At 38.9% G+C, this 25,980-nt stretch overlaps 1 protein-coding gene across 1 annotated transcript in view; it reads right to left on the reverse strand.

The window, feature by feature from the left end:
- ALK (ALK receptor tyrosine kinase) overlaps positions 1-25,980 on the reverse strand; it is a 680,353-nt gene that overhangs the window by 356,185 nt on the left and 298,188 nt on the right. Inside the window, exon 4 of the mRNA XM_081944717.1 lies at positions 3,681-3,882. Coding sequence (XP_081800843.1) covers positions 3,681-3,882 — 202 coding nt within the window. The remainder of the gene's footprint in view (positions 1-3,680; positions 3,883-25,980) is intronic.

Genomic DNA, 25,980 nt, shown 5'->3' on the forward strand with positions numbered 1-25,980 from the left:
TAACAAGTCAATTTGGCTGTATTATTGTAACAATATTGGGTTCCCTAACTGGAATCAATTCCTAACTAAAATTAAATTATTTATTTATTTAGCAAATGGCATATCATACATGGACTAGCAATATATGTATGTATGTATGTATGTATGTATGTATGTATGTATGTATGTATAAGATTTCACCAAAATTAGTAAAACATAATGAAATATATATCTAGCTATTGAAGTGCAGCATCATTTTTATTAAAAACAAATTCAGATTCTGGACTGGTATATGCCCTCAGCTTACACTTGGTCACAATTGTGATCTACAGTTTGATCTACAATCACACTGAGAGGGGGATACTATGCCCCATTTATACAGAGTTCCTGCAGACACCATGTGAGGTACGAATCTTATTCAAGATTGTCCACTGCTATTTCAAAGCCTGGCACATTTTGGGGGGTCATTTATATGTCTTCCTATACCTGGATGTTCAGGGACCCATTTGGGTTTCCATTGGGAATCAATGTTAAAGTTGTTGGGCAAGGGCCAGTGGGAGCTTCTTGGATTTGAGTTTTCTGGCTGTTAAATGAGGAATGTTGGCATGCAGCAGTGGGAGTGAGTTGTTCTTACTTTGGACTAAGAGTAACACAGGGAAATTATTTTATTTGGATTCTTGCAAAGGACTAAATTATTCTCATCCAGGATACTACGATCCCAATCTTGGTATTCCTTACTAGCATCTATGTTTTTATTTTTTTAAAAAAAAACCTTGCACCTAATTTTTATAAACCTTTTAGAATCCAAGGTAAATTTGCTCTATGAATCAACTACTTTTAAAAAATCTTTTCTTCCTTCCTTCCTTCCTTCCTTCCTTCCTCCCTCCCTCCCTCCCTCCATTCCTCCCTCCCTCCATTCTTTCAAAGATAAGCTAGCAAGGCCACTGGTACAATAATTCTCTCAGCAGTTTCCCATGCTAAGCAAACACAACTATGGCAGTTGTTTTAAATTGTTCTTTGCAGTATGTATTCTGCAACTATGAAAGTAAACTTTTTAATCAGAATATCAAGAGTGCACACTATTCATATATTCAAATTAAATTCTAAATTAAACAAAGAACATCACTTCAAAGTATCCAAAATCAGCTTGCTCAAAATAGGCTCCTGCTGTTTTGCCCTGACTACAATCTAAAAAAAAAAAACCCACAGAGAAAGGCTGACAAATTGAGGAATCACTGGCAATTAATCTTAATTACACAACTGGAATATGATATTTTACCTGGCCAATTAAATTAAAAAATGCCATCACCCTAAATACTTTATGTAAATGTTGCTAGCATACAAAAATTATGTATGGATTAAGAAGGGTTAAAATATTGAGCTAAACAGGGCTCTCATGTATTTAATTTTTACACTACTAGGTTATATTTTAAAAGGCTAATTTTTCAACCTTGGGACAAGTGGGCATGACCTGAGATTAAGAAATACAAGTAGTACCTTGATTTCTCAGTTGGTTAACAAATTAATGCAAAGGACATAAACTAATGTTTTAGGCTTGCTTCATTCCATCACAGCTGTCTTCTGAAGCATTTGTATAAGCATAACCAATTGCTACTTTAAACATCTTTGCATTAGTTTGGAAAAAAGAAAATGTCCTTTGGGGCATCATTTTGGCCACAAAATTTGAAAGAACAGTTCTCCCCTAAATGGAATAGGCCATTGCTGTTTGTTATCTTTTTAAATATATGACTATTAAGAAGTGAAAAAAGAGAGGGAGGAATACTCTTTTGTGGCCAATATCCATATAGTTACTAACAGGATATTTGCTTTACTACCAATGCTTCTCAACTTTGCCAACTTTAAGAAGTGTGCTGGCTGAGGAATTCTGGGAATTGAAGTCCACACATCTTAAAGTTGACAAGGTTGAGAAACAGTGCTTTAGATTTTCTCCAAAACAAGACACTGAAGTTGTTCAGCTGAGCCACTTGGCTGACCTCTGTTCCTACAGTTAAATTTGAGCTTCCACCAAACAGAATTCTGGCTTCTTTTCTTTGTCTGACCAGCCTGGAAATAATGCAAAAATTTATACAAGGCCAAGCCCAGGAAATAGATTTGTTTTTGAAACCACCTTCAGGTTACAGTGTTCGCCTTCTCCTGCATATAATGAGTGTATAAGGAGATAAGAAAGGCTGTGTGGTTTAAAAAAATAGAAATCCCCATTTTCTGAAATCACTGCCACCAGCTAGCTTGGCCCCTTGCACAAGATGTGCAGACTTAAAGAAGTGAAAAGAAGCACATGCTGCACTACTGTACTATATATGTGTTGATCCTTATCTCTACCACCACCACATCACCACACTTTCACAACACTGAAAAGATTAGCGAATAATAATAATCAAACCAAATTTTGTGAATGCATTCATATTTTTACAGCAAAGAAACCATTAAAAAACAAAGTCCCATTGATTCACAAAGTTGGATAACATCTTAATTAGCACAACTAAAGTGACACAGAAGTGTATTCAACCTTCAAAACACTTTCAGATAGTATTGAAATATTATTAAGAAGAGATTAAAGGGAAAACATGTGGAAGAAGTACTACAACGCTCAACTCAGACTGTATCTGTGAATCCTGCTGACCCTTTGTTCTTAAAGTTAGCTTCAGTATGGAGTCTGCAAATGGAATACATTGAATATTACTAGCCATTGCTTTGGCAGGAGTGTCAAACTGGCAACCCACACATCATAAGCAGGCCACGCTCACGCCAGCTCCATAAAGGTAAAAAAATGTTGTGATATGTCACATGACGTCACATGACGTGATCGAGTTTGACACCCGTGTTTTAGAGGATGAAGAAATAATGGCTATTTTCCAGTTCTGACAATGTAAACCCCCCCCAAAAAACCCATGGTTTCATATGGAAGATTTAGTTTATCTGCCAGATTATGTAAATACCTACTAAGCACCACTATAATCTCTAATAGGTCCAAGTTCACAAACTGCAGTAAGCCATAGTTTAACTAAGGTTTGTGAAACAAGACGTTGTATCTGAGTTTATGAATAATATTAAGCTATAAACAAAGATTTACAAACTTTAGGGTTTATGGAGCATATTAATCTATCATGTTCAACACAAAGAATGAATTCATCCTGAATATTAGCAAATGAGTAAAGATGCATTTACCTTTTCCAACTATTGATTTGTCTTGGTGTCTGCAGGCAAGAATTAGCTTTATACTGTAGAACTTGTATTTTTCCTATGCTAATGTTTGAGGTTTAGGAAATTAAATTATACTGAATTCAGTTATTACATACCAGTTGGCAGAACAGCATGAAAGAAGAAAAAACTCTTCTAATCAGGAAAAAAATGCAGTATATTCATGAATAAAAAGCAAAGTGGTGTCCCTGAGAGCAAAATGGGCTGTAATTACTCATTGTGTGTGTCCGTGCATGTGTGTGAATTATTATGGTCAAGTATTAATATATCCAAATAGATTAATGAGAGTAGACATAGTAATAACATATCCCAGTGACAAAGCCATGCAGTCTCTCCTCTTTCTTAAATAATCTAGATCAAAAGATTCCCTGATGAAAGATGAAACTAGAAAGTACTCTACAGATAGAAGTATTTAGCTGAATTTTAATGCTTCAAAGCATTGTAATATTGGAAGGTGGGGGAGGGGGGAGAAAGAGACCTACCCATTTTTTTCTCTGCCAGGAATCAATGGGGTTTTGATGTGGCTTTCATTAGCATGGAGGACCTGAGCAACATACTTCCCGTTTGGTTGGAAGTATTTGTAGACAGCCACTTGTACCATGCAGTTTTCACTACTGCTTCTCAGCCATGGGCTCAAAAGGAGGAAGTTCATATTTTCTGATGTATTAAGATACAAGAATGAACCTGCAGAAAAAGAGAAAACAAAAAGTCTAATTACTAAAAAAATAAATAAAAGCACACAGCATTTACTTGTTTATCATCACACATGACAAACCAGTCACAGTATTATTTTATATTTGCCTATTTTTATGAATAGCCTGTCCTTGGAGCCTGCAATGTTTCCTAATATTCACCTCCCTTTCCTGAACTTAGAGAGAAACTGAGGCAATGCCCCTTCACCATTAATAGGCCCTCACCCACTCCCACCTCCCATAGAAAACATTGTAAGATGCTAAGTCATTAGATTCCTCAAACTTCAGTGGCATGTCCACTGTGCCAAATTAATGGGCTCCTTATTGCAGAAGTCAACAGTGGCTGAACAGTGTACAGACTACCTGCTAATGGATGGAGCGGAGTTGGCAGCAGGACCAATGTAGAGAGCCCTCAGAAGGCCTCAGAATGTGTCTGCATCCTGCTGAAACAGCCTATCCATATTTCTCTGTCCAGAATCTAGATGACTGTAATATTATTAGAGTTTTATGAGAGGGAGAGAGAGAACAGACCTAATTCTCCTGCCTCCTATTTCCCCACAACAATCCTATAAATTAGGTTGGGCTGAGAGAGAGTGACTGGCCTAAAACCACCCAGCAGGCTTTCATGCCTAAGGGCGGCCTAGAACTCAGAGTCTCCTGGTTTCCGTCAGGAGTCCATAAAGTGACTTTGTTTTCTTAATGCTTTATTGTATCCGCTCTGACTTTCCCATCAGTACACTCATCTGTGGCAACCTGATTCTCCCATAAGCCTTCAGTTTTACTGTCTATTTAGCTTTCAGTGGGATAATTTTAACTTTCCAAAACCAGAACAGGGTAGAACCAAATTTGGGTGCTAAACAAAATGGCAAAAAAGGACAGATTGAATGTGGATTAGAGATTGTAGGGGAAAGAATCTAGAATTTGTTCGCAGTTCAATTTGAAGGCTCTTTTCTCCTCTCTTATAGTAAAGTGACATAGAGCAAAGTTAATTTTAAGTAGCGGGGAGGGGGGAACCCAGTGGTCCTATTCTGCACCTCCCTGGTTACATTACATCGGTGGTGGTTGAGACCCCCAAACTCTTAGTGATGGGGGATTTTAACCTGCCATCGGTGGGAGAAGCATCCGAGGGGGTTCGGGAGTTCATGGCTTCCATGATAGCCATGGACCTGACGCAATTGGTTCAGGGCCCGACACACGAGGGAGGTCACACCTTGGACCTTGTTTTTGTCTCTGGCCAGTGGTTGAGTGTTCTGGGAGGAGGGAACTTAACCATCACTCCCCTGTCATGGTCAGATCACTCACTCCTCCGACTTGGCTTCCCTGGTGCTACCCCCCGCTGCGGGGAGGCGGAACTGGAAAACACTAGATGGTTCCGCCCCAGGCGCCTGATGGAACCAGATAGGTTCCAAATGGAGCTTGGGCCACCTTCTGTAGCCCTGACCCGCCCTCGGGTAGAGGAACTGGTAGTCGCGTGGAACAATGCGACTACCGGGGCCTTGAACCGGGTGGCGCCTTTGCGGCCTCTCCGGCGGCAATGATCCACCCTGGCCCCTTGGTTTACCGAGGAGCTAAGGGTGATGAAGCGCCGCAAGAGATGCCTAGAGAGTCATTGGAGATCCTCCCATTCCGAATTTGACCGAACACAGGTACGAGCCCATTTAAGGACGTACCTTGTGGCATTGAGAATGGCCAAACGTCAATATTGTGCCGCTCTCATTGCATCCGCAGAGAACCGCCCTGCCGCCCTGTTTCGGGTGTCCCGCTCCCTCCTGTTTCAGAGGCCGCGGGAGGCCCCTTTACACGGTAGGGCAGAGGAATTTGGGAAATATCTGCAGGATAAAATCGCTCAAATCCGGAAGGATTGGGTCCCCTTCAGTGGCCCAGTGGAGACGTCCGTGGCGAGTCTTGAGAAACCATTCTGGGAGGAGTTTGACTTGGTTGCCATCGAGGATTTGGACAGATTGCGTGGACGACTGTGACCTACCACATGTTTACTGGACCCGTGCCCCTCCTGGCTTGTACTGGCATCCTGGGAGGTTACACGTGACTGGCTCCTGGGCCTAGTGAACGCTTCGTTGGGTGAGGGGTCTCTTCCGGCCGCCTTGAAAGAGGCGGTGGTGAGACCCTTGCTCAAGAAGCCTTCCCTGGACCCTACGGAGCTGGCCAATTATCGTCCTGTCTCCAACCTTCCCTTTCTGGCGAAGGTTGTAGAGAGTGTGGTGGCTAATCAGTTTCCACGACATCTGGAGGAAAATGATTATCTAGACCCGCGCCAGTCCGGCTTTCGCCCCGGGCACAGCACAGAGACGGCCTTGGTCGCGTTGGTGGATGATCTCTGGAGGGCCAGAGATAGGGGTTGTTCCTCTATCCTGGTCCTATTAGACCTCTTGGCGGCTTTTGATACCATCGACCATGGTATCCTGTTGCACCGACTGGAGGGGTTAGGGGTCCGGGGCACCGTTTTGCGGTGGTTCGGCTCCTACCTTTCCGGCCGGACGCAACGTGTGTTGGCAGGGGAGCAGAGGTCGACCCTAAGCCCCCTTACTTGTGGGGTGCCACAGGTGTCGGTCCTCTTGCCACTCCTGTTCAACACATACATGAAGCCGCTGGGTGAGATCATTCGTGGCTTCGGGGTGGGATATCATCTGTACGCTGATGATACTCAGCTGTACATTTCCACCCCGAACCACCCCAATGAGGCCGTCGAAGTGATGTCCCGGTGTGTGGAAGCCGTACGGGTCTGGATGGATGACAACCGACTCAAGCTCAACCCCTCCAAGACGGAGTGGCTGTGGGTTCCGGCCCCCCGGTTCAACCAGTTAATTCCATCTCTGGCCATCGGGGGTGTACAACTTGCCCCCGTGGAGCGGGTGCGCAATTTGGGCGTCCTCCTGGATGCCCGGCTGTCCATGGATGACCATGTGACAGCCGTGGCAAGGGGGGCGTTCCACCAGGTTCGCCTGGTACGCCAATTGCACCCCCTATTGGACCGGGACGCCTTACGCACAGTCACTCATGCGCTGGTGACGTCTCGCCTGGACTACTGTAATGCTCTCTACATGGGGCTTCCCTTGAAATGCACTCGGAGACTACAGTTGGTCCAGAATGCGGCCGCGCGGGTAATTGTGGGGAGTACAAGGTACTCCCATGTGACACCTCTCCTGCGCGAGCTGCTCTGGCTTCCTGTGGTCTATCGGGTGCGTTTCAAGGTCCTGATAACAATCTTTAAAGCGCTCCATGGCTCAGGACCTAGTTACTTGCGGGATCGTATCCTGCCCCATACATCCCTGCGACCCATCCGCTCGCACAGAGAGGGACTTCTCCAGGTGCCGTCCACCAGACAGTGCCGAGGGGTGGCGCCTAGGAGCAGAGCCTTCTCTGTGGCGGGCCCAGCCCTGTGGAATGACCTCCCTCCGGATATTAGGACTACCTCTGACCTCCGCTCCTTCCGTGTAAAGCTCAAGACCCACCTATTCCAAGCAGCTGGCCTGGCTCAACCATAATTTCATATCGCTCCTGAAGGGTTTTTAATTTTGTAATTTCATTTAGGGGATTTTAAATTGTGATTTTAATTGTTTCCACTCATCTGTCTACCTCCTCCACGTACACGTATACGTCTTTGTTCTTGTGTATGTTTGTCCATATTTGTATTTTATGTATTTTTTATTGTACGCCGCCCCGAGTCCTTCGGGAGAGGGTGCGGCTAACAAATAAAATTTTATTATTATTATTATTATTATTATTACAATCAAGTGGGATATTGGAAAGAAACTATGTACTGTAAAAGGGGCTGGAATTCGTTCTCTCTCCCCCCCCTCTCCCCCCCTCTCTCTGACAATAATGTTTATTTTATTTTTAGATAATGCTGACCTTAGATAAAACATATTTTTGTTGACACATCAGTTTCTGACATTCTCTTTTTAAATGCATCTAATCCACAATAAATAGTTTTGTTATTATTTGATACACCGATACTCTTGGCAGTGTCCTATTTAAATACTGTAAGTTGACAGAGAGGTAAAGAAAGGCTAAAAATAAATGCATTTACTGTCATTTGTATTAATTTAAATGTTTTAGTTTTGATTGGGCTTCAATTCAACCTGATATAAATAAATTCAGCAAATAAGGAGACTAAAGGTAGATATTCTTCGTGCATTTTTAGATGGAATACTCTTTTGGCTATAGATATCTACTTCACCATAAAACTGATAAAATGCCGAGAAATGCAGAAGGATTTTTATTTCATGTAATTACAGAAAAATCATAAAAAGATAATATATAAACAACTATCACTGTGAAAAATCAGCAAAAAACAAGTATAAATGAAAATATTTTTTAAGGATCCCATGGACAGACAGAAGAACAAAGAGATCAAATGCACATAAAAAGGTTGTATAATGTATTGATAGAAATAGACTCAGAAACAGAATTAGTTAAAGATTGTATGATAAAATGGGCACAAAACTTTGAAGAACCAATAATGATGGAAAACATGGGAAGAGATTTGGGTAAGAAATGTAAAATTTACACAAAACCAGAACTTGAGAGAGAATTTCTACCAGATGCTGTACAGATGGCATTTAGATCCAAAAAGGCTAGCCTGTATGTATCCGAACCTACAATCTAAATGTTGGAGATGTGACTGTGTTGGTGCCACGTGCTACCATATTTGGTGGACTTGTAAAAAAGTTAAAGCATTTTGGATAAAAATATGGTGGGTTATTCAAAATATTTTGAAAAAGAGGATAAAGTTCACACCCCAGCTGTTTTTGTTAGGCATAGTTTCAGACTGTACTGTCATAGAGACTAATCTGATCTTGAACCTAATGACGGCAGCAAGATTGTTGGTGGCACAATACTGGAAGAAGGAAGAGTTGCCCACTATCCAAGAATGGACGTTAAAAGTAGTAAACTTAGCAGAGATAGCCAAAATTTCAGTGTATCTGAAGGATCATTCAGATGAGAAGTACAAGCTAGACTGGAGAAGATGGATTGACTATATTCAAAACAAATTCCGGACTGAAAAAATTCAGTTAGCTTATGAATGAAGGCATAAAGAATGTTACAATTTATTCAAAGTTAGTTTAATAAAGGGGGAGTTAAAGCACAAGAATAGTAACATGTTAAAATTAGTTAGCTTATGTTAGCGTATGGTTGTTAAATGTTTATACCCTGTATTTTGCTCTGGGAGGTCGGAGGGAGGGAGGGTGGGAAGAGGGAAGGGTAAGGGGGGTGATAATTGTAAAATTTATTTAAAATTTTTAATAAATAAAAAAAGAAAAGAAAAACAAAGAGATCAGAGAAGTCAAACTAGAATTCTCATGTAAACACAATTGTCCAGGATCCAATCTGGGTCAGTGAGTGGGACCAGCGGTTTTGTCTTCCAAGCTTTTAGATTTGTGCTGAAGCCCATCTTCAGGAAACTTCTCTCTAGCCAATTGTCCAGGCCCTCACTATTAAATATACATCACATGGATTCCTGCTCCTTTCCAAAGTCCATGATGCTTGAAAAAGTTGCATGAAAAACAAATAGAGAGCCACCAGTGGCAAGGTGGATGGATTAAATTCAGACAGCAGTTAATGCATCACTGACAGACCTTGAAGAAAGATCATTCAGGAGTGAATCTACAGTATATGGGCGATCACTAACAGCTGACATTGACTTGAAGATGCTTAATCAAACAAGCTGAACTAGTCAGGATAACATGATTTTCACTCAGTAGTCAATTAGTACAAAACTGGTGAAAATCTTTTGGCCCTTGGAATCTGCTAATTGTAATTGACCTTGAAGCTAGAACACTAGAACAAGTGCAAGTTGTAGGAGAATGGTAAAATGCTACAGCAAGTATATACATTTGTGTACTTCCATAGAATGTTTACTATAACAGGAAAAAAAGGTGAAGAAATTTTAAGACATTCAAATACTGGAAGAAAGGTAATCAGTAGTGGCTTGTTGTGAGGAACAAATATTTGTACAAAGAAGCAAAAATAGCCATATATAAGGAAGCTACACATCAAAAAGCTCACATCAAAGAAGTTCCTCACTATGCTGCTTCAGAGATAGTCAAAAAATAATGAGGGGAACTTGACACACATTTAGCACTTGGAAATAATTAGCTAACAAGTATTTCCGACTGTTTCTTTCACAAGAGCAAATACGTGATGCATAGCTACTGCAAAAAAAAACCCAACAAATTAACTTCAGTTGCTAGCAGATACACTCCAAAGGCTGCAATAACTGATGATTATAAGTTAGCTGAGTCAAAGGTTTCTTGATCATATTGGTGTCTAATAAAGGCAAAGGTAAAGTTTTACCCTGTTCAGTCATGTCTGATTTTAGGGGGCAGTGCTCATCTCCATTTCTTAGCCGAAAAAGCCTGTCCGAAGACATTTCTGTGGTCATGTGATCAGCATGATTATACTCTGAGGCACATGGAATGCTGTTACCTTCCCACTGAAGTGGTACCTATTTGTCTATTCACATTTGCATGCTTTTTAACTGCTAGGATCTGGAGCAAGTAATAGGAGCTCCCCATATTGTGCAATGCTCCAGCTGACAAGCTCAGCATCTTTAACTGCTGAACCATTGAGCCCTCTTCACTGGTATCTAACAATGAACACTTTAAACATGTGTAGCATAGCATTGATTATCAGTTGCTTTCTGTATAGGTCAAGTTAATGTATGAAAATTCACAAAATAAATCTGACCCACTAAGATGCTGGTATCAATTGTGAATTGGATCATTTGGCTTACACAAGATCTTGTTTACCCAAGGTAAACAGCTAATAAATAGCTAATATTTTCTTTTAAAAATTCTGGTACATAGGCAAATGGTAGTAGTTCTAGCTATTCAATGACAAACTCACATGATTTCAGTATTACCAGATAGTAGATCCCCAACCCAGGAGCCAATCTGGAGAGAGAAACTTGGCTCATCCCAGTTGAGTTCTGTATTTTCTTTACATATTTGCTTAATAATCTTCTGGTCCAGCTTAATTGTATATTGTATGATGGTGATTTGGCTTGAAATTAGGAGCAGAATACCATATGACACTGTTATTTAGCAGAAATACAGCTAATTAGGGTATTTACATGTATTGTAAAAAAGAGAGAAATTAAAATGGATTAAGTTTAATTCTGGAAGGAAAGGGAAGAAGAGGGTGACAAAGAAGGAAGCAAAATGGATGTTTTACAGTAACAGTGGAAGATCTGTGAATCAAGTTAGGGACCAATTGTCATGGAGAAAATATATGTGGTCACTAAGAGTTGATATCAGCTTGACAGCACACAATCAAATGTAATATTCCGTGACTTCAGTAAGGTTACTCTTATTTGATTTGAAGCTACATTTCTGCTAACATATGGTGCAAAAAAACCCCCACCACCCTTAAAATTAAGGAATTAAGCATATAAAGAGTCTAGAATATATGCATAATAATTTTGCTGAGTTAAGAGAGATCCTTCATTTGAGTCATTCATTTTTATCATTCTATTTTAATATTTATTTCACAGCATTGCAGTTGCATTTTTGTCAGGGCAGCTCAAAATAGGCATACTGTGGAGTCTTGCTGTTCAATACTGTATTCTCTTCTATTAGGCATAACTGTATTATAATGAAATTCAATACACAGATTTACAACACAAATCTATATTTCAGTTAAGCCATGTTTCACCTTACATCCCTTTTCACATAATGCAGTATCTCTCTTCATCGATGGACTGTAGTATTAGAATAAAAACTTGTGTGCATATTTTAGGCAACATTCTCTATTTCAAATCTGAATCTTACTACTATAGATGATATATATTAGGAATGCCTGTTTCAAAATAACAGAGTTGAAAGGGACTTTGGAGGTCTTTTAGTCCAACCCCCTGCTCGAACAGGAGACTCTATAGCAGACGAACCTTTTTGACACCAAGTGTGAAAAGGAAGCATGCACATGTGTGCGCTCATTTTGTATGTGTGCGCGGGTTTGTCTGGGCCATAAGCCAAAAGAGGAGCTGCCCAGGGTGCATGTGCATGCCCAAAAATGAACTTCCAGTTTCTGGCACACACATGCGCTCCAGCCAAATGGTCTTCTGGGTTTCTGGCATAGATTTGCACGTGACAATCAGATGGCTAGTATGCATGCTCATGCAGTAAAATAGAAGACCAGCTCTTTCAGTTTCTGGCACTGAAGGCCAGATGATTGTTATGTGCAGATGTGCACCAAAACGTCGAAAGAGGACTGGGCAACGCTGTGCATGCCAGGTGACATGGCTCCACATGCCACTTTGGGCACATGGGCCATAGGTTCGCCATCACGGCCCTATAGCATTTCAGACAAATAGCTGTCCAATCTCTTCTTTAAAACCTCCAGTAATGGAGTACCCACAACCTCTGAAGGCATGTCAGCCCACTGATTAATTGTTTCAACTGTCAAGAAATTTCTCCTTATTTCTAGGTTGATTCACTCCTTGTTTACTTTCTACAGTAGAAATCCATGGTAATTTTTTTTACATATCAAATGCAATTTCCCCCTATATTATTAGCTGAAAAGTGTACATTAAAAAGCAAAAAAACCACTTGTCTTTCTCTAAAATATTTCATTCAAGATAATTGCAGATCCTGTTAAATATAAATGCACTTCAATACATCAGAATTTCATGTTCTTATTGGGAAAACAACAATATGTCACTGAAGATACAGCTGAAAACAAAATTCTAATATCGTCTTTCTCTTTTCTGAATTTGAAAAGAGTGTGGGAAGATATGAACTGTTTCTACAAAAGCTAAAAGAATTGTAGGATCAGAGTTCAAAAGGCCATTAGAGGTCATCTAGTGCAATATTTTCTACTCAGTGGGGGATCCACTACAGCATCTCTGGCAGATGATCATTCATTCATCATTCTCTGTTTGAAGAATTCTAGTAAATTCTAGTGAATAAACTTCCTGAGCAGCTGGTTCCACTGGTAAACAACTCATCTGTTCAAGAAGTTCCATCTCACCGCATGAACTAGAACAGGGGTCCCCAAACCCCTGGGTTGTGGCCTGCTACTGGCCCATGAACCATTCGGAACTGGGATGTGGAAGTGGTGAGTGAGCGTACACGCACCCCCACTTGTGCAAGCAGCTGATAGGTGTGTGCCCATGCACTTCATTTGCACAAGTGGTGTGCATGCATGCCCGTCGCTGATGCAAATGCACCCCTGCACCTGCGTATTTGCATGCCGCTCTCACAGAACCATCCCTTGTCTTTTCCTCCCACCAGTCTGCAAAGCCAGAAAGGTTACGGAACTCTGAGCTAGAATCCAGAAATTAGAATTTGCCCAAATATCCAAACTCTTTAGATATTTCAGGGATATCAATCATTTCAATAATATATTTTAAAGATTTACTATTATGAAATCAGACACAGGCCTTCTCTCCTGTGGAGCCAATATTTTAAACATCATAGGAAGATGAATCTGAATTTAAGGCACCCCCCCCCAAAAAAAATACTAGAGAGAAAAAGGGTTACCAGCAAAGAAAACAATTATTGAACACTACTCGGCATCCGTACTTTGATGATTATGATTACCAACTTCAACTGGAATAAATTGTGAGGAGGTTTTTTTCTCATATAATAAATGTGAGCCACTAACACATTTGTATATGTGCATAGAAATTTCTCTGTATGTGCCTTTCAAAACACAGCAGACAAAATCGGTGATTCTTAATGAATGGTCACTTTTTAAAACTGCCTGTAAAATAAGGTGTCAATTGGTAAACTTAGTTGATCCCCCACCAACATATGGACAATCCAACATTTTTTCTCTTACAAGATACTCTTCCACAATTTCCACGAAGAACAAGTGTTATCCTACAGAGAAACTTCAGCATAAACTTCTACATACCTATGCTGTAGTAAGTCTTACTGTGGTCAAGGACTCTTACACTTGGAAAAGTACTGTATACATAGACTGAAGAAACTGTGGAAGACACCCTTGTCATATTAGGTTATTGAGTTTTGTTTTTTGTCAAAAGCGAAGAGTTCAAAAGAATCCTTTGTGCTAGGTTGTAATCATCAAGAAGCTTAATCATGCTTACTCTTAGGAAGTCTCGCTGAGTCTAGAGTTGATAGTGTCTTTATGCATGGAAATGAAGGTATCTGTATAAGCAGTTAGCTAAGCGCTACTGAGTGAAGCAAGTAGTTCTTTTACTCAGGTAATGATTGGACAAGAGCACATTAAACTCAACCCAAACCACCTATTATAATTTGGCTTATTGTATGAGTCAGCTCAATATACATCATACTATCAGCAGCAAACTTCAAGAGAGACTGAAGTGCAACTTTTCCCAGGAGCCTTGGAACTAAATCATAGTATTTGGACTTGAATCTTTTACATTCAGAATATGAATTCTTAAAGCTATTTGTTGTACTATTTTAAAATTTAATAAAGCAGTTCACAAATTAATAGAGCTATATCTATCAAACAAGTTTTAGAAATGAAAGGGCTCCAGATAATCCATTTCTCTGGACCTGCAGCACAACCACCTTCTTAGTAATCTTCCCCAGAAGATTGGAAACAGGATAAAAATTATCCATCAGGGTGGGATCTAGTGATGGTTTCTTAAGAAGGGGTGTGTGAACACCTTTAAAAGGTTTAGGCACTATCCCCTCATCCAAAAATACATTGATCACCCTAGTATCCACCCAAATGTCATCCCCTTAGAGCCTCCCTAGAGGCATTTACCATCTGGGGGGACATGGGATCTAAAGAGATGTGACCAAGATCACATTCCCTAGGATCCTGTCCGTTTTCTTAAGAGCAGCAGGATTAGACCATTCCCAATTAACTGGGCAAGAACCTACCACAGCAATCTCCATTGGACCAGCCTCCATGCCGACATCCAACTGAGAATGAATCCAAGTGATTTTGATTTGCATCTTAATAATACAAATTACCATTCATATCTTAATTATGTTGCATTTATCAATATTCTTGAATAATTAATAGCAGATTTGGAATCTAAATATAATCAAACACCTTACAGTGAATAGTTTGTTTTAATGTGTCTAGAATATGGAGTGGAATATGCTTGGAAGCAGGATGAAAATTGTCCATCAGGGTGGGATCTAGCGATGACTTCTTAAAAGGTGGTGAATCATATGTAATATATAGAACGTATTATCTGCCATTATTGTACAAACTCTGGAAAGACAAAACTAAAATTCTACTTGTTTATTGAGACATAGAACAAAAATTAAATGCATTGGTGCAAAGCTCGATAATGGAATGTCAGCATTTAGCAGCATATAAAATATGATTAATTTATTTTTCAGTAGGCTATAGGTTTAAATTGGAAACTGGCGTCTAATGTCTTCAATAACTTCTGATTTTTTTCCAGAATATAGCTGCTGTGAAAAGCTACCTGGGAGATAGTCATATAAACCTGTACATATTCTTTTTTTTTTTAACAAATCTTATTTAATTTTCTTAGATTTTTAAAGTGAATATTGTGTTAACGAGGCTCTTGGGGGGATGATCCTACATGAACAAATAACAGAGAAAGAGCACTGCAGCTTCAAACAAATTTTCTCCTGACATTCAAGTATCTTGAGAATTAAACCTTAGATGAAAGCCACCTCATGTTTTATCAAGCATATTGTTGGCATCATGTTTTGGCCATGCACTTAAATAAAATGCAAGCCTTGGGACCCTGCAGTTATCTGTGAGAAATATCCCAAGGAAAGTCAGAACATGCACTTGATGAATCTGATTAGCACGTTGAATCATTTATCACAGAAAGAACCTTTACAATCTCGAGCAATCTAGCTTTTTGCCATCATCACCTCTTTAATTAAAGTGGCTATTTTAAAAAAAAGGTCCTGCCTCCATCGTATCAGTGTGAAAGAGATGAATGCGAGAAATGATTATAAATTATGCTATCAGTATGGTAAGACATCTATTATTACGATATACTTTGCAGTTATTATTCAGACCTTTTGGAAGCCAAGTTAACAAAATTCTTAAAAACATAGAATTTGCTACAGGGATAAACTTTATGATCCATTTAGGTACCTTATTCTATTCTCTGTCAACTGTGTCCAGTTGGGTAGAAGGACAAAGAAAAGTTTACCAGTGTATTCCCACAGGAGATGAAGTCTGAGAAGCTATGTCTTCTGGGAAAGAATATGCACCCTGCTGTTAAGACATGAAAGGTCATCTCTTGAAGAGCTGCTTGCTGCTAAGTAAGCAGAGACTTTATGGGGCATATAAGGCAGCCAAGTTCCAAGTAATGAACTCATTAAGCAAATGAGCAAAGAGAGCAAACAAAAGTTTGTCAATAGAATTTGAAATATGAGTTTAAGAGGAGCCCTCAATATTTTTTTTTCTTTTAAGGTTAGAATGGGTAATTGGCTAAACTGGGAGCCTGAGGGCTCTTCCTCATGGCTGAATCAAATGAATTCTTCTAACCCTTGACTCAGGAGTAAAGTATGCCAGCATTAACTGTGCTGCCTTGATGACTGATATCTATTCTGCATTTTAATTAGGCTGGCAACCAGCACTGACCTGCTGTTAAATTATCCCGTGTTAAAACTGTAGTTTGGGCACTGTAGTTTTAACATCATACAATTTAACAGCAGTGATTGGAGAATTCTCCTGTCTGTTTCTGTTTCCAGTTGGTGTCATATACTAGTGGAAGGTGGGAATAAAGCAACCTCTAATCAGGGTGCTTAGCATGTGGTGCCTTAGCTTTGGATAAATAAAGAGCAAAAGCTTTGGGCAACTTTCAATTTGCCCAAGGGCTAGGTTGCTGCCATTGAATGTCTACACACTGATGACCTTACAGGCTATTTTTATATTCTACAGGTCTCCAAAAAACGTAGCTACCTAGCCTGTAGTGGGAGAATAGGAATGAAATAAAAAGGAAATCCAACCACTACACTGGAAAAACTTTATGTCTCTTCACTCTGTGCTCTCTCTGTGCTCAATCAGGGCTGTTTATGGACAAAAGCATTAATGCTTTTCTAGAATGCTTGGACTCTGTCTGGCTTCACACAATGCACCGCTGCTGTGCTATGTACTTAGGTGAAAAGTTGGACCCCTTGTCAAGTTCAACCCAGGTCCCAAACACTCAAGTGAAGGACTTCTGCCAAGAATAGCAGTGTGATTGCAAATGGCCACAGCCAGCATCATCAGAAGTAACTGAGGGAGTACTCAACATGCCAATGGAGTTGTAAAATGGCATTTGTAGACTCCGTGCAAAGTACAGCTACCTCAAACTCCTTTTTAGCAAAAGCAGTACAAAGCATATAATGGAGTCACCGATGGTAGAATCAGCACTACAAAGCTGACAGAATTGGGTTCTCTTTAAATCAATTAGAGCACTGGGCTTGATTGACTGATTGATTGATTGATTTGCTGTTTTTACAGGTTTGGCACTGTTCCAAAAAATCTTGTGCTTTAAAAACTGTCTAGCACACTTCTAGAAAAGTGTTAATGCAAGATACATTAGGTCTGAATTGCAGTTTTGGAAGGTCCAGTTAGGCCAGGGGTGTCCAAACTTGGCAACTTTAAGACTTGTGGACTTCAACTCCCAGAAGTCCACAAGTCTTAAAGTTGCCAAGTTTGGACACCCCTGAGTTAGGCATTACTTAGGTATTGAGTAGATTAATGCAGAAATAACTGGCAGCCTATACTGGAATGGAAAACCCATAATGTAAGAGAGAAAATCCGTTTTTATTTATTTTTAAGTAGTTTTAAATATTTTAAATATTAATATTTTAGCATTTTTATATGGTAGCCTCTACTATAGTTTTTGTAAAAAAAAACATATACATATGCTCACTGTCATTTTGAACTATCCAGTTTTTGCACCCATCTGCATTTTCAAAACATTCACAAAAATGTGCGTTCAATTTTAAAACATTTTCCTCACATGATGAATTATTAAATGCATTTACTCTCAAAATACACACTTCAAAACTGTCCAGGGATATTTGGGAAGGGATCAAGCTGATAGGTAAACATTTGAATTTATACACATATACAGATCAAGTCAGTTCATATTTACTTGACTAAGTATCAATTTTTAAACTTTTCTCTATTTCACACATCCTTCATGATGTGTTGATACCACGGATTATATGTTACTATATTAAAGATAATGTAAAAGTTATAATTAGTATTATAACTTGCTTATTCTATGTCATTGCTGAGAATGCTTATGTGCATTTTGATACACAATATTACTTCAGAGATATACTTCTTTTATATTCCTTGATGTGCCTTCAAGAGATAGCAAACTTTGGGCAAATTGGTATTAAATTCTGCAAGAAAGTATAGTGGAATAAATCTTTCTGTCCTTCTTAGCTGAATTCAACACTGCACCACCACCTTCTGTGTATATCAGAGGTGGTATTCAGTAGGTTCTGACCAGTTCTGGAAAACCGGTAGTGGAAATTTTGAGTAGTTTGGCGAACCGGTAAATACCACCTCTGACTGGCCCTGCAGTAGTAATTTTTTTCAATCCCACCACTGTTGTATATGTCTGTATATGCATGTACTTTTTTATTCTGTTGCTATTTGCATTGTTAATCTGCTTGATCAGATTCTAAACTGAATGTATAGATTTTGCACATTGTTGAATCATTAATGTTCTGCTTTAATACACCCACCTACAGAGTTGAAACAAAAGGGCATATATTTGCTTGCAACATTCCGCAGTAGGCGGCTTATTTTAATTTGCTTGTGTTTTTAAACAACAGTGCCCTTTATCTATAAGCTGGCTTTTAATTTCTCTCTAAACAAATAATGAAAATCCTAAATAATCGTCTCCTGGGCCCCTAACGTTTAAATATTTTCCTCTAAATATATTACAATTGGCTCCTAGTAGCTTTTTCCATTAATAAGGTTTTTTTTTTTGCTACATTCTTGTTTATTAATGTGGTCATTTTAAGCCTGATGCAGAGAAATCTTTAATCAAAAGCTCAAAGGAATTAATATAGCTGACATTAAAATATACTTAGTAGTTCCTAATTTCAGTAGTATTCACTAGGAGATAAATGAATTAATCTTGCACTTTCATTTTCCCCCCTTAGAGTTGCTAGCTTGTTGGCAACATTTCAAAATTATTGCTATGATAGGAAATGGATATTTCAGAAGATGAGTGATCGAGCGAGATCACTCATATGATGTCAAACTCTGTTTAGGCTATTTGCCTTTAAAAATACATTATTGTTTTATTAAGCAAATTGAATGGGAAATGTAATAGAAAGGCAGTAGAAAGGCATTAAAACAATGAAGCTTGCTGGCAGCAACATGCAATGGTGAGAGGAGAACAATGGTTGGGAAAGTAAGCACAGATAGATGCAGTGGGACTAATAGCATACAATACAATACAATACAATACAATACAATACAATACAATACAATACAATAGCAAAGTTGGAAGGGACCTTGGAGGTCTTCTAGTCCAACCCCCTGCCTAGGCAGGAAACTCTATACCGTTTCAGGCAAATGGCTATCCAACATCTTCTTAAAGACTTCCAGTGTTGGGGCATTCACAACTTCTGGAGGCAAGTTGTTCCACTGATTAATTGTTCTAACTGTCAGGAAGTTTCTCCTCGGTTCTAAATTGCTTCTCTCCTTGATTAGTTTCCACCCATTGCTTCTTGTTCTACCCTCAGGTGCCTTGGAGAATAGTTTGACTCCCTCTTCTTTGTGGCAACCCCTGAGATTTTGGAACACTGCTATCATGTCTCCCCTAGTCCTTCTTTCTCTTAAGCATCATGCTGAAGAGCTGACATGCCATCTCCTTAGACCAGTACTTGGGGAGGGGGACCTTAAAGTAAAACAGTTCATTGATCCTCCCAAGAGTGTACTGCCATCATGGGTGGGGCTCTAGCCAGTGATGACAACATCTCTTCTTCATTTTCCTAATGGGAAGGACTTACTGGTTGCGTACCACTGTCATTTGGAGCCCACATTGGCTGGAGTTTGCATCACACTTTTGCAGATGTTAGCAACCTGTGGTTGTGGCAGGAGGCAACTGACTTGGCAGATGCAGTTCTGAAGCTACCTAGGTCTGTTACCTCTTTGTCATTGTTCAGGTTGGCTGCTGCAACTTTACTGTGTGGTTAGACTACCTAATATTTTTCATCTTGCCATTAGTGAAATGTTATCCAAAGATGTGCAACAAAGATATTAACATCCATTTAGAAGACATTAACTACTTACCAGAAGCTTTAGTATTAGAAGGAAAATCAGATTATCACTTCAGTCATTACTTAGTCAGAAGGCTATAGGAATTTATTTATTTATTATTTATTTCATTTATTATTATATTTATTTGCTTCCCATTTTTTTGCTGCGACCTGATGGGATATCTATTAAAATGGGAAGTAATAAAAAAGAATCAGTAAATATTTTAAACAAAAGCTATTCTAGTAAATCTGGATAACAGATTGGAAGAGATCATGTACCTATACCAAAAATGGAGATTTAACAATGCAAACTCTCACACTTATTTGCACATGTAGGAAATTAATGCTTAGAATCATGCAACACAGATTAGAGTCCTACTTGGAAAGAAAATGTCAGATGTTGAAATTTGTATTAGAAAAGGCTAAACAAGATAGAAAGGGTATTGATGCATTTGAACTCTGTTATTGGAAAAGACTCTTTAGAATACTACAGACAGCTAAGAAAACAAATAAATGGATCATAGAACAAGTCAATGGAGTTCTCACTTGAAGCACAAATGACCTCTAACAAATTATGATATTTTGGACACGTTATGTGAAGCCCTAGCTCTTCTGACAAATGCATAATGCTGGGAAAGGTGGAAGAAAATAGAAAACTAGGACAATCAGCAGTAAGGTGGATGGATTCAACTGCAGCAATGGAACAACATTGTTGGAAGGCATGAAAAACCAGTTTGGGGACAGATAATTATGCAGAAGTTCTTTTTATGAGACTGCTAAGAACAGACACCAACAAGGTTGTGCTGGATCCTTGTATATTTGCATAATGCCAACGTAAGCCATGGAAAAGCTAGTAACGTTGAAAATTGGCCAACCAATGAAGTTGCCATTCTGGTATTAACCAGAAAGCAGATTTGATTTGATAATGCAAGACATATTCTTCCTTCTGTGCTATGCACCTGATATTTTGTTTGTTATCTGTTTCCTCCATCTTTTTCACAAACAGTAGAAACTCCTGAGACTTCTTAAGATACATCAATAGACAATATCACAGTATTTTGCCTGCTTCTCATATATTTTTGCAATAAAAAAACCTTGCACAATTGGCATATGCTTCTATCTGTAAAATAATCTCATACAAAGCAGCTATCATGCCTGAAATTTTAATTGAATGTAGAGATACTAGTTGGACTGCAGTGGTTCCAAGACTGGAGTAAGGGAAACATCATTGGGAACCTCACAAAACATATCAGTTCAAGAACAGAAATTGGTAGTGACGGGTAGATTTACATGGAATCACTCTGCTGAACTTAAAGCTAAGATCCATACATTTCAACCCCTAGGACTGTAGGCCCTTCATGGAAGTCCTAGTCAATAAATAGACTCCACCAATTTGATTGAAACAATGTTGATGTGGGCTATAGTCATATAATCCTTAACTGTGTTTTGCCTTCCCTCTTTCTTACACCGCCAGGAGTTTGAGCACAGCTACTGTAAGTTTCTTTTTTCATGCTTTCTTTGTTTCCCATTTTTTTGTAACTGCCACTGCATAATTTCTCCAAGGTCATCTCTGTGGCTTTCTGCAAAGGCACAACAATTGGGGTGATCAGTTATGAGCTGCTTGCAAGAATCAATCTGATTTGACAGTAGATTTGTCAGTCCCCTGAATCCAGTACCATAAAAAAAAGGGCTTGTTTTTTTCCTTAGCTGCATGGAGGCATCTTTTGCTAAACCTGGTGCTTCAAAGGACTGCCACTACAGGAGTAGAGTTTTGTTAAAGTCCAGAAAGAGAATGAAGTAAATTTAGGCATGTTGGTTCTATCCTGAGGAAATAAAAATTCACTCTGATTCCTAACTCGGCCTCAAGAGATGGTATTTGGCTGAATCAAATGAATCCCCAAGGTAAACACAGACATACATTCATCCCTGTTTTTCTTGTTTTGGCTTTCTTGCCTCTAATTAAGTGAAACTTTTTTTGAAGTGTTATAACAACATACTTTTTTTATTAGAGAATAAATGAATTAGAGTTTAAAAAGGCAACACCCATTGGGAGCCTTATGGAAAATTAAAGCAAAATATTTTATGTTATTGACTTTGATGAACTGGAGTGAACATGGAAAAGTATTTTCATTAGAATCATGAAATAGGAAGCTAGAGAGAAGCCACAGTTTTAGATTTGATAGTCTTTTGTTAATGTGTGCTACAAAGAGTAAATATATATATATTATATGAATGTGGTATTCTTTTACAAATTAGTAAGGGATCCATGCAAGGATCATTATATAATTTGGTAAATTAAAATGAGTAGGAATTACTAATAGAAATGCATGTATAATATTTTTACATAAAATTAAAAAGTGCTATAGCAACCTAAAAGTTAGCACATTTTATGACATACATCTTTGTGGAATATGTCATAATATACATGTAAGTCTTTGAAGCATTACAAAGCTGGTTGATATTTTAGGCAAAACGAACAAAAAATGCTATCTTTCTACTACATGTCTAAATAGTAATGTTAATAATTATCTAAGTTTTATTGCAACTATATCAGCATGAATATTTTTATTTGATTAAATAGAGACAGTTGGACTTACTTCAAAATTTAAATGTCACGCTGTGTTTTATGTGCATCATAAATACTCATGTATGTTACTGTACATGGGTACTGGATGGCTTGCATCACTATTATACACATAATTATTGATTGATTGATTGATTGATTTACTGGGGTTTATATGCTGCTCAGTCCAGGGAGACTCTGAACAGCTTACATTTCCTTTTTTCAGTAAGAATATTAAAATAACGAAGTAATATTACAAGGTGGAAAAACCCTCTAACAGTAGCAAATAAAGTTACAAAAAAACCGTGGCCACTGAGGAATGATAAATATCTATTCTAGACACTTTGCTGAATAGAATTAGAAAACCAAGGTTTTACAGCTTTTATAAAATGAAAAGGTGAGGAATATGTTTTCTGGTAGGCATCAGCATTCCTGTTCCACAAGTTGTTGGTTGTGAGATCTGTTTCTGAAGTTGAGCTCACCGGAGCATTTGGGATTGTTCCTATTGTACAAGCCTCCCTGTTGCATAACAGCCTTAATGGCTGAGGGGCTGGATACCATCTCAGGACTGCCTGCAGGCATCTCCAGACTTAAGGTCCTAGGGTATTTCAACATGGGATGGGTCTCTGAAGCAGCTGGAGAGTTCATGGACACCATGATGGTGATTGATGTCTTCCATGGTTTTCTTGTTAGGGAAGTGGCAATGTGATCTGAGAGAGGAGATTTTATTGGTCCCTTGGTCATAGTCAGATGATGCCCTGGTGGCTTTGGATTCTTTAATGCTACCCTTCCCCTTTGTAGCAAGGCTGGACCTATTCAATTGATCCCCCCCCCAAGTGACTTATGGACACAACTAGGTTTTAAAGGGAATTGGGAGAAATACAGTTCTGCAGCAGATTAGGAATTGATGGAGTTGAAAAGGATCAAGAGACATCTAGTGGGCTGCTGGAGGAAAATAATGGACAAATCTGAACTGAATATGAGGTACGGGTGTGATTGATGCCTACCTTGTAGTGGTAAGAGCAGCAAGGCATCATTACAGTCACTTCCTGGTCCAAATCAATCTGTTGCTTATTACCTTCAAAGTCATCAGTGGCAGGGGGCCAGATTACCTGCTGAGTAGGGGCCACAGTGACTCAGGTGGTAAGATGCTGGGCGTGCACACCGCAGAGGTCAGCAGTTCAATTCCCTTGAGTGAATAAACTACATAGGGACAAGAAAGGAGCCTCCCCCAATTGCCTACCACCGCCTGAAAAACTTCCTTTCACAGAGGCTGTCAGCCACCTCAGTGATATCAGGCTAATACATGCAATATGCTAAAAAAACTGCGAGTCATCTTGATCCCATTATTTCAGCCTTTCCCACATGGTCAGGCAAGAAAAGTATACCAAAGACTTCATCAGTTAAAGAATTTTGACTGACAGAGTCCAGAAAGAAAGCCATTGCCCCTATCCTTTGGAACATTCTCCTCCTAGAGGTGAGGCTGGCACCCACTAGCCTGAATTTTCAGAAATGCTTGAAGACTTACCTCTGCTGGCTCCCTCTCCCAGCTCACTTGGGGTTCACCGAGGAGCATGAGAAATTATGTGGCTGGTTACTATTTGGAAGCCCTTCCTCATATTTTTAATTTTAATTATTTCATTCTTGTTTTAACTGTTTTAGTATAATATTTATCTATAGCTTTCGTGTTTTTACATCTATTTGTACATCACCCAGAATTGCTCTATGAGGGAAATGGGTGGTTTCTAAATATGATATATAAATAAATTATCTTAATCACTACTGGATTGCTATAATCATACTCAACCACTGACTCCCTATCATAATGTAAACAGTTTACAGGAAAGGATAGCTAACATGTCAGCAATTAATTAATCTAGCGCACAGGAGAAGTACCCAGCTGATAGCATACTTATTGTATTAAAAGACAGTAAGCAAGGATGAAATTAACTCTGTGCAAAGGGCATAATAAACAGAATGCAATTAGTGTCATGTGTGGTTTATCTTTCGTGGTTGATCAATCTATTGCTAACCACCGAAGCCCTACTGTTATATTTATTTTAACATTTTGTTTTTGCCTTACTTTCACACAGAAGTTAGCTAACGGCGTGAGTATCACAGCCACGATAATGAAGAAAACAAAATTATCAGTATCAAAATTATGTAAAGCGGCAGCAAAACTGTCGTTAGAGTAGCATTAAAAGGTCTTCTGTCACAATATGCCGCCTTAAAATGCCTAATTTCAAAACTGCTAATGAGGCCAGATTAATGCCATTGGTGAGGTCCTTTAAAACCCCAGAAAGCTGAGACATAAGAGCTGAAATGGTAGGGCTCACTTCAAATTCATTGCTCATGATGAAAGCGAGTAAAAAAGCTGGCAGTTGGGAAGGATTTTTTAAAAATTAATCTTTAGGAGCATGATTTTTTTTAAAAAAAAGGTACCTAGATTTCTTTTTTCTAACCTTTACCTTGCTCCTAATAAATGGTGGCTGTAATTTGCTGCCCAGGAGCTCCTGGAGCAACATAATTTCTTCATGATATAGCCATGTAACAATAATGGCTTAGTGGACAAAAATAGCAGTTAATTTTGATAGATAACATCTCAGCTCCCATCTTGCAAAACACTTGTTTGACATTTGTCACGATCTAGTAAACTACAGGGGAAGAAAATGGCTACTGAAGACACTAACTGGATAATTATCACTACTACAAATCCATAAATAAGAAATATAAAGTATGGTCAATCTTACTTTGTAACTAAAAACATTTGAAAAAAAATATTTTCTTGAAATTGTAATTTCTCTTTTGAAGATCTACTTGGTTTACCCTCACCTCAAATTTCAGATATACAGGTAAAACTCGAAAAATTAGAACATCGTGCAAACGTTCATTTATTTCAGTAATGCAACTTAAAAGGTGAAACTAATATATGAGATAAGACTCATTACATGCAAAGCAAGATAGTTCAAGCTGTGATTTGTCATAATTGTGATGATTATGGCGTACAGCTCATGAAAACCCCAAATCCACCATCTCAGAAAATTAGAATATTACATGCAATCAATAAAACAAGGATTGTACATAGAACAATATCGGACCTCTGAAAAGTATAAGCATGCATATGTACTCAGTACTTGGTTTGGGCCCCCTTTGCTGCAATTACTGCCTCAATGCAGCTTGGCATGGAAGCTATCAGCCTGTGACACTGCTGAGGTGTTATGGAAGACCAGAATGCTTCAATAGAGGCCTTCAGCTCTTCTGCATTGTTCGGCCTCATGTCTCCCATCTTTCTCTTGGCAATGCCCCATAGGTTCTCTTTGGCTTCAAGTCAGGCGAGTTTCCTGGCCAATCAAGC

The sequence above is a fragment of the Natrix helvetica genome, assembly GCF_964273705.1.
Source record: "Natrix helvetica genome assembly, chromosome: 2".
NCBI classification, from domain to species: domain Eukaryota; kingdom Metazoa; phylum Chordata; class Lepidosauria; order Squamata; family Natricidae; genus Natrix; species Natrix helvetica.